Source organism: Herpailurus yagouaroundi, unplaced genomic scaffold (assembly GCF_014898765.1).
Source record: "Herpailurus yagouaroundi ecotype Mexico unplaced genomic scaffold, PumYag 142, whole genome shotgun sequence".
Classification (NCBI taxonomy): domain Eukaryota; kingdom Metazoa; phylum Chordata; class Mammalia; order Carnivora; family Felidae; genus Herpailurus; species Herpailurus yagouaroundi.
The window spans coordinates 44,497,085-44,505,638 of record NW_024412397.1 but is presented as its reverse complement, the minus strand read 5'-3'; the positions used below and the strand labels follow the sequence as shown (position 1 = coordinate 44,505,638).

General features: G+C 44.2%; 1 protein-coding gene across 1 annotated transcript in view; it reads right to left on the bottom strand.

Moving 5' to 3' along the window:
• The window catches only part of CDH2 (cadherin 2), a 215,187-nt gene extending 207,256 nt beyond the window's left edge, over nucleotides 1-7,931 (bottom strand). The window contains exon 1 of the mRNA XM_040479173.1: nucleotides 7,654-7,931. Coding sequence (XP_040335107.1) covers nucleotides 7,654-7,713 — 60 coding nt within the window. The 5' untranslated portion in view covers nucleotides 7,714-7,931. The remainder of the gene's footprint in view (nucleotides 1-7,653) is intronic.
• Between the last annotated feature and the right edge of the window lie 623 nt (nucleotides 7,932-8,554).

Genomic DNA, 8,554 nt, shown 5'->3' with positions numbered 1-8,554 from the left:
TATTTTCAAACATCATGGTCAAGTAATTAAATTCTTTTAATTTTTTTTTATTTTTTTATTATTTTTTTTTTAAACGTGTATTTTTTAACATTTATTTATTTTTGGGACAGAGAGAGACAGAGCATGAACGGGGGAGGGGCAGAGAGAGAGGGAGACACAGAATCGGAAACAGGCTCCAGGCTCTGAGCCATCAGCCCAGAGCCTGATGCGGGGCTCGAACTCACGGACCGCGAGATCGTGACCTGGCTGAAGTCGGACGCTTAACCGACTGCGCCACCCAGGCGCCCCTTAATTTTTTTTTAATGTTTATTTTTGAGAGAGAGAGAGAAAGTGTGCACGCAAATGGGGGGGGGGGCAGAGAGAGAGGGAGACACAGAATCTGAAGAAGGCTCCAGGCTCTGAGCTGTCAGCACAGAGCCTGATGAGGGGCTCTAACTCATAAACCATGAGATCATGACCTGAGCTGAAGTCTAATGCTCAACCAACTGAGCCACTTAGGTGCCCCCTTAATTAACACAAAAACCCATATTAAAACTACAATATGTATTAAGTATGCAATAGTCAAGTAAATTTTTTAAATTAACATAAAAACCAATATTAAAATTACAATACAGAGAAGTATATATCTTTACTCAAGTACTTATTTGTTTATTTTTGTTATACATAGGTATATTTTGTAAAAGAAAACTTAAGAACCAATCATGGATCAACCACTTCTCCAAGCACCTCTATATATGATTGCCATATTGTATTTATAATAGCACTTCCTTTTAAATCGCTCTAGCTGCTTCAAAGGCTGTTTACACAGTTAATTTTCCCAATGCTACCTGAGAAAAACCCAAGTTAAATAGTTTTATTTAATCAAGGCAGGAGACCAAAACATCTGATTCCCTTACTAAATTTCTTCTGTGTTTCAAGTTGTAGATGGTAGTAAGGTCTTTAGACTACACTTTAGACCCCACTTTCACCATTAGAACAGATGAAAAATTAAATATTCGGTCAAAGGAATGTAAGAAATATTACAATGGTTTAACCAACAAATCTCTTAGGCACAAATAGCAGCACAATGTAGTCATTTTATGATACAACATAGAGACTAATCTATTATTTACCCATTAATTTGGCCAAACTCCAATTGGACCTACTTGAAGCTCAGCCTGCTACCTGCTATAGGTTCTTCTCAGCCAAACTTTAGGACATTCTACTGTTAGTTTAGGTCATATTCATCTTATTCATACACTGCTTGCTTTCCTATTCTTTTGTTATAACTTCTATAATGGTCTTTGTCCGATATCTCATGTAGATCCCACTGATTACTTTGGCTGCCCTTCTCTGAAGGTTTTCTAGGTGTGTGCCTATGCCAAAAACATTGGGTGGTTTAACAAACATTTTTTTTTTTTGTCTTGGAACTAGAACTAAAAATGCTTTATTCCACATAGTAAGGGTTCTCAAATCTGACTGCATATTACACATAATATATTAAGTCATTTCCTACTAATGACATTCAGAGTTCAACAAATCCAATCCTTGGTAAGTATAAACAACGCTTCATGTGTATGCCATGATTACAGACATACCTGCAGAAAAATAACTAGAGAAGGACTTGTTAGGTCAATGGGCTATATTTTTAGTGCTGACCCATATCACTCAATTCAATGGTTCTCATGGAAGCTATCTTCTCTCAAAGAAACATAAAAGTACAAAAGGAATAAAAGGAATAATTTTTATTCTTAGTAGTATCACACTCTCCCTTCCTTTAAGTCTAACCCAAAAATATAATTTACTTTTAGTGGTAAATGCAACATAGTCAATGAAAAAAAATTATTTTTAAAGGTCAAACATATAAAAAATACAGATGATTTCTAACCTACCATATATAATAAACTATTGTTAATGACCCTCAAAAATGACATTCTACCACTCAGATAATATGAAAATATTTCCATTTTAGGTTAAAAATTAAAGTCATTCCAAAATCTTTATAAAGGAATCATTTTGGGGGATATTTTTAAGCAGCCTCAAGAGTCATAGAATTGGAAAGTCCCTGAGAGATCAACTTATCCAACCAGGCCCAATATTTTACTATTTAAGAAAATGAGGTCATGAGAGTTTAAGGGAGTAAACTACATCTGGACTGGATTAGAACCCCAGGTTTTCTGCCTTTGACACTAGCTCTTGCCCTTGACGTTATGTAACAGCAGCATATTTGCACCGAGCAAAATTATTATACTTTTGATGCCCAAATCAGCTTGGATGATACACACACACAAAGGTATTAATTAGCTATTGACTGACACTTTATGCTAAACTGTGATAAATATTGCAGGAGACACATATGTAGATAGCAATCCTCTACATACATATAGTGTGTGTGTGTCTATATATACACACACATATATATGTGTGTATATATATGTGTATGTGTGTCTATATATATATGTGTGTATATATATGTGTATATATATGTGTGTATATATATATGTATATGTATATACACACATATACATGCAATCCAAGGGCTTAGGGGCTATAAGTACAGTGGAAATTCAGACAAGGAAGTGCACTGAGTATGAAAGAGAGTAACAAGAAATAAGAACTGAGAAGCATGTATTTATAACCTAAATTTTCCTTTCAAAAACTCTGTGATAACATAAATTGTAATCTTTAAATCCAAATCTTTTAAAAGGTCCCATTTAGCTCTGGAATTCACCTTCTTCTGAGTACTTTAAGGACATCACTTTCTCTATGGAGAAGATATGGCTCTAACTAAAACATTTATCTGTATATACCTCTTCCCTGGCATGAATAGGGTTAATCAAAACTTATCTACATTTAGTTAAATACAGGAAGACTAGCATCTGCTCAAATAAATTGAGATAATTTGCTAAAAAATTAAAAGAAAAATAAGTTTTTGGTAAGGAAAGACAGAAATGTGAGGCATAATGATGTGTTGATACAAATTACATTTCAACTTAATAGTTCTTAACCCAACTTGAAAATGCTTACTTAGGTTTCTAGAAGGTATACTAATGGCAGATAGGAAATACTCAAATGACAAAATCCAAACTCCAAATCTATGTAATTTTTAAATGATTGACAAAATTCACCACAAGTCTGTGCAGTGCTTAAACCTGATTACTTTTTGTATTTGGGCCAAAGGAACAAATTTGAATAATGTTAACTTGGGCAAACGGTAGAGTATATACATAAACATTACGTTTCTTAAATAACAGCTAGGATTTTTCTTTAAAAATCACTCTTCTAACTTACGAATATCCCTTTGAAAACAGGATGGGGATTTGAGTTCACTCAAGACTTTTTTAAGGTATTTTAAAGCAAGATTTACTGTTACTTTAAGTCTTGACATTTCCCGATTAATAACGCTAAAGCTTAATGAGGCACAACAAATTTAAGAAGTGAGAATTTTTAATGAAAAAGGAAATTAAGGACAGTTTGGTGTAATACTGTCACCAAAATAATCTGTTCAAAGAAGACTTTAGTCTCTATATGTAAAAAATACAATCTAAAAAGAATTTCCTCTTAAAATCTCAGTCTGAACTTTTAATGAAGGTCAGAGCAGACTCCATGAAGGTATGAAAGTCACAAAGTACAATCTGTATGTAAATTCTGAACTTGCAATTGGGGCCTAACAAATTATATATACATATACACGTATATATACGTGTGTGTGTGTGTGTGTGTGTGTATATGTATATATATACTTTTAAAATATGTCCATAAAATATTTTAGGATAAAATATCTTAGGATGCACAAATTATTATTTTCCAGATCACACCTAGTATGCTTGCAATGCGCCATCTATGAGTAATGACCACACGCTACAAGATAAGAAAAGGGCAAAGATATCTGTAACTGTAGCCACTAAGCAGAATAAACTGTGAACACCAACTATGTTAATTTTCCTTACTTTCACAAGAACTTGTTAAAAGACACATGAAAATCAAATAAACACTGGGAATAAACATTTTTTGTGCTTAAAATGATTACTGCATCCTTGATTTTCTACATCCTAAAATAAAGTTTCTTTTTATATGTTTCAGGTGTTGAAAATTAATCTCTTCAAAGTCTATACACCTAACAGGTAAAAATCACATATGGTTTATGCATCTTTTTCCATATACCCTCATCCACAATTGAGAGCAGGACCTATGTGATAAAACTAAGAATCCAGAGGATCTATAAACATTAAGGTGATGTCCTTGATGCTTCATAACCCATACAAGTGTATTTAAATTAGAACAATGTGAATGAGAAAAACAAAACAGGTTTCTAGTCTAGTAATTACTGGGTAGGTAGTAGAAGTAAAATTGATTTTTTTTTTTGTCTGATGATAAATCTATTTAAGGCCTTGAAAGTCACTTGTATAATTTAAAAGGGAAGCTTGTCATAACTTTGTGATATCCCTTGATCAGTAAAATTTAATGCTCAATTTCTGCTTTTTCATTTTGAGTGTAAAGGACAATGCTAATGCCATAAGTTAAAATGAAGAAGAATAGAGAAAAATCTTAAAGCTGAATACCACAATGTGCAAAATTGAGTAGAATCATGTAAATATAATAGGATAACTAAACTAATAAACAATCTCTGAAAGTAAAAAAAATGTTCAAAGTAAAACAAGAGATACTTCAGTTAACACGTAAAGGCATGAAGTTCTTTTGATTATTTAATGATTCTTTTTTGACTGATCTGAAAAAAAATAAGATTGCTCTATATCTACCTTAGTAATCTATTCATTCACCTTCCTAAAACTCTTGTCTTCTTAGTCTGACCAAAAAGAAAAGAAAAGAAAATAAAAAAGAAAAGGAAAGAAAAGAAAAGAAAAGAAAAGAAAAGAAAAGAAAAGAAAAGAAAAGAAAAGAAAAGAAAAGAAAGAAAAGAAAAGAATAGACTTTTAATAGCAGATGACTGCAGAGGGGCCATTTTCACCTTGCAGATAGATCTTTGTTATTCTGGTGTGTAAAGCAGGCCATTAGCACAAAGACATTTCTAATCTCAGTTGTACAATCCACATGGTGCACTTAACCCTAAAACTCATGTTGCATAAACTGCTCTGCTTCCATTCCTAATGACCTTGCAAATCATTCAATGTTACTGCTTGACTTGCACCTATGAATTAGGAGACTGCCAAATAACTTGATGACAAAGTTATACTTTCCCCTTTCCTGGGGGTTTACAAAAGTCAAGGTAACATCCCAGAAGAAACTGAGAAAGAACATACAATGGTAAAGATAAGCACTTTATTTGCCGTTTATAAATGCCATTTTTTAAATGCTTAAAAAAGAAAATGACTTACAAAATTCATACCTGACTTCAAGGCGGATGACTAAGAGGAAATGGGATTGCTCCAGCGGTACCAAATTTAGCCCCATGGTATTAATGACCAACAACTTCCCTGCACAGTATTCAATTAAAACTTACTTTCGGATCAAAAAGTAAACATGCCATCTACTGCTGGATTCACACTCTGAAAATTTATTAAAAGTTCTTTGTAAACTTGTGAGACCACTCAATGATGTTCAAAATTAATACTTTTAAAAATAAGATTTTTTTGATCTATGACATTTCCTGTTCAAAAAAAAAAAAAAAAGGAAAATGTCTTTTGTCCGTAGGATTCCTAAGTTTATCTCGCCTTCTCCCTAACTTCAAACAATTGAAGTATCACTTTTTTCCTTCTTCCCCTTCAGTCTAACCTCTTTAGCAAACCCCATTTGAAAAGAAGAAACAATAAATGAAGTGACAAGAGGGTTCAAGAATGAGGAGTGTGCACTCCAAGAATAAAGGGCGGTTTTATAACAGGAGATACTTTTGTTAGCAAGTGACTGACGGGTCTCCTCCCCCAGTTAAAAGAAATTCCATCGACTTCCCAAAACTGCAGAGGCCAAAAACAACTAGTCTAATAGTTCCAAAACCCCAGAGTCCGGAGAGAGCCGAGGAGGGCGGACTGGCGAGTGGGGGAAGGGGAGAAAGACCAGCAGGAGACGAAAGAACAAAAGGAGAAACCCAAGAAAGGAGAAAGGAAAGACGGGACCCGGGCGTCCAAGAAGCCAGAGAAAAGAGAGCGAGCCAGAAAGCTGGAAAGCACAACCTGGGGGAGGAAAGCGCAGAGCAGGGCAGGGCGCGCCTGGGGGAGGAAAGCGCAGAGCAGGGCAGGGCGCGCCGCTCCACGGCGCACCATGGACAGGGCTCCAGCGGCCTCTGCCCACACCCCTCTAGGGGGCGGCGGGAGAAAGCGTGAGAGACCGCGGGCGCCGACCTCGTCCCGCCCCCGGCGCCCGCAGTCCCCCCGCGGCCGGAGCGCGTCAGGCCCTGACCCATGAAGACCAAGGAGGGGGGCGATCTGCACCATCTGTCCCTGCCCGGGCCGCCCCCGGCGCCACGGCACTTCCGAACCGCACCCGGACTTTTCAGAGCGGCCACCCGCTGGCCACCCCCAGCCACAAGGGTGCGCTGCCCGCCCCCCCCCCCCCCCCCCCCCGCCCGGTGTATTTCCCGGGGGACCCTGACCTGCATTCAGTGTGGACACGCCCCTCTCCTGCAGCAGCTTTGGAACCCATAGCGTGCGGGGGCATGTTTGGTACCCCCGCTCTGCCCCCGCTCCCGGCGGGGGTCGCAGCCGAGGGGCGCGGCGTAGCTTCCCGGGATCCGGTCGGCGGACGGGAGGGGCCTCGGGGTATCCCCCCGCCGGACGCCGCGGGAAAGTTGGGCGGTCGGCCGGGCTGCAGACCGATGGCGCGGAGTGGCAAAAAAGCCTGCGACCTGCCTGAAGCAGGTGCTTTCTGCCGCGGAGGAGCCTCCTAGTACTGATTCCATGAAGAGGCTGTCTGGCGCTCTCCCGAAAGCGTGAAAAGTGCAGAGGCTCCTCGCTAAGGCGTCCCCGTGGACGCACGCAGGGCAGAGACAGCGTACACAGGGAGAGGAATAATAGCCGAGTAACGGAACTTCTCCCCGCCCGCCGGGATAAGGGGCGTGCGGGGCCAGAGGCTGAGTGCGGAGGCCCCGGCCCGTATAGACTCTTCGGGGCAACGGGATGAGGTTTTCTTTCCAGGTGGGACCGACAAAGAACACAGTGAGGGCAAGAAAATAAGAACAGAAGGCAACTCTGGGCTGGGGTAAAGACAATAGGACAGTGGAGCCCTCGGGCACCGGGAGGCGCGCGGGTGCCAGGGTGGGGTGGGGTGGAGGCACGTCCCGTAACTAAGACACAAGAGTGAGAATTCCTACTGCAAACTCGCGACCCATCCCTGCAAAAATAAACAAAAAAAATTGGAGCAAAGTGCAAAGCGAGGGGCGAGAAGCGTAGAAAACTGGAAAACCTGGGAGCTATCCTGCCTCACCCTTCTGCTGCCTGGAGACACCCCCTGCAAGCTCGCCCGGCCAGGAGTGAAGAGCAGAGGGGGCCCGCGATCTGTTCCTTCGGGACCCGCCGGGAATGGCGCGGGAGACCAGCCGGCCCGGCCAGCCCTACCCCTGAGCCCGGCCGAGCCTCGTGCCTGCGCAGCTCCCGACCGCGCGGCGCGGCACCTCCCTTCCCGGGTGCGCAGCCTGGCCCCGCAGCGGCGCGGGGAACAAAGGGACCCGGCGCCGCCCGCCCCACCCCGCCCGCGGCCCGGCCCGCGGAGACCGCCGCGTACCTGAAGCAGGGCCGCCAGCAGCGGCAGCAGGGTCCGCGGCGCTCCCACTATCCGGCACATGGAGGCGGAGAGGGGCCGAGCGAGGAGCCGGAGGCGGCGGCAGCGGCAGCAGCAGCGGCAGCACCAACAGCGGCGCGGAGACGGCTCCAGGCAGTTTCCACCCCCTTCCCTTCCCCTCCCCACCCCACCCCCTTCACCGCTGCTCTCCTCTCCCCGCCAATGGAGAGCGAGCTGATGACAAATAGCGGGCCGCGGAGTCCGCGGGACTCGCACCAGGAGTAATAAAACAGACCGAGAGATCAAGAAGCTGGGGAGGGGGCGGGTGAGGAGGCGGGCGTGCGTGTGAGGGTGTGAGAAAGGGAGAAAGAGAGAGAAAGAGTGTGTGCGTGTGTGTGTAGGCGGCCGCGGTGGCAGCGCAGGCGGCTAGGCTCCGGCCCTAAGCGCAGCGGAAGCCGGGAGGGATGCAGGCGGCGGGGACCTTGGCCGGTGTAGGATGCGGCGGTGGAAGTGGAGCGGCTGGCGCTCCCCAGGAGCTCCGCAACGCGAGGTTTCGGGCTCGTGGCTTTGCTTCCTCTGGGTCCCCTCTCCAGGGCCGCTCTGCAAGACGAAGATGCCGAGGAGAGCGCCGCGGGGAGGGCGCTTCGGGCCGTGCGCGCAGCGCCCACAAAGGGCAGCAGTCCCGCCGCCCGGAGCCTCTGCTGCGTGGGGGCTGAGGGCCGCTTCCCGGCCCCCTTTCCGGCCCCCCGGAGAGTTGGAGACTGTTCTCTGGCCTCGGCCGCGCGGGGGTGAGGTCGGGGGTCGGCGCGGCCGCTACTGCCCCGGCTCCGTCCGGCGCAGCTGCCGCCGCGGCCGCCCCTGGTGCCTGCGCGCCACCACCCGCCTGCCGGTCCTTGCCCGGCGC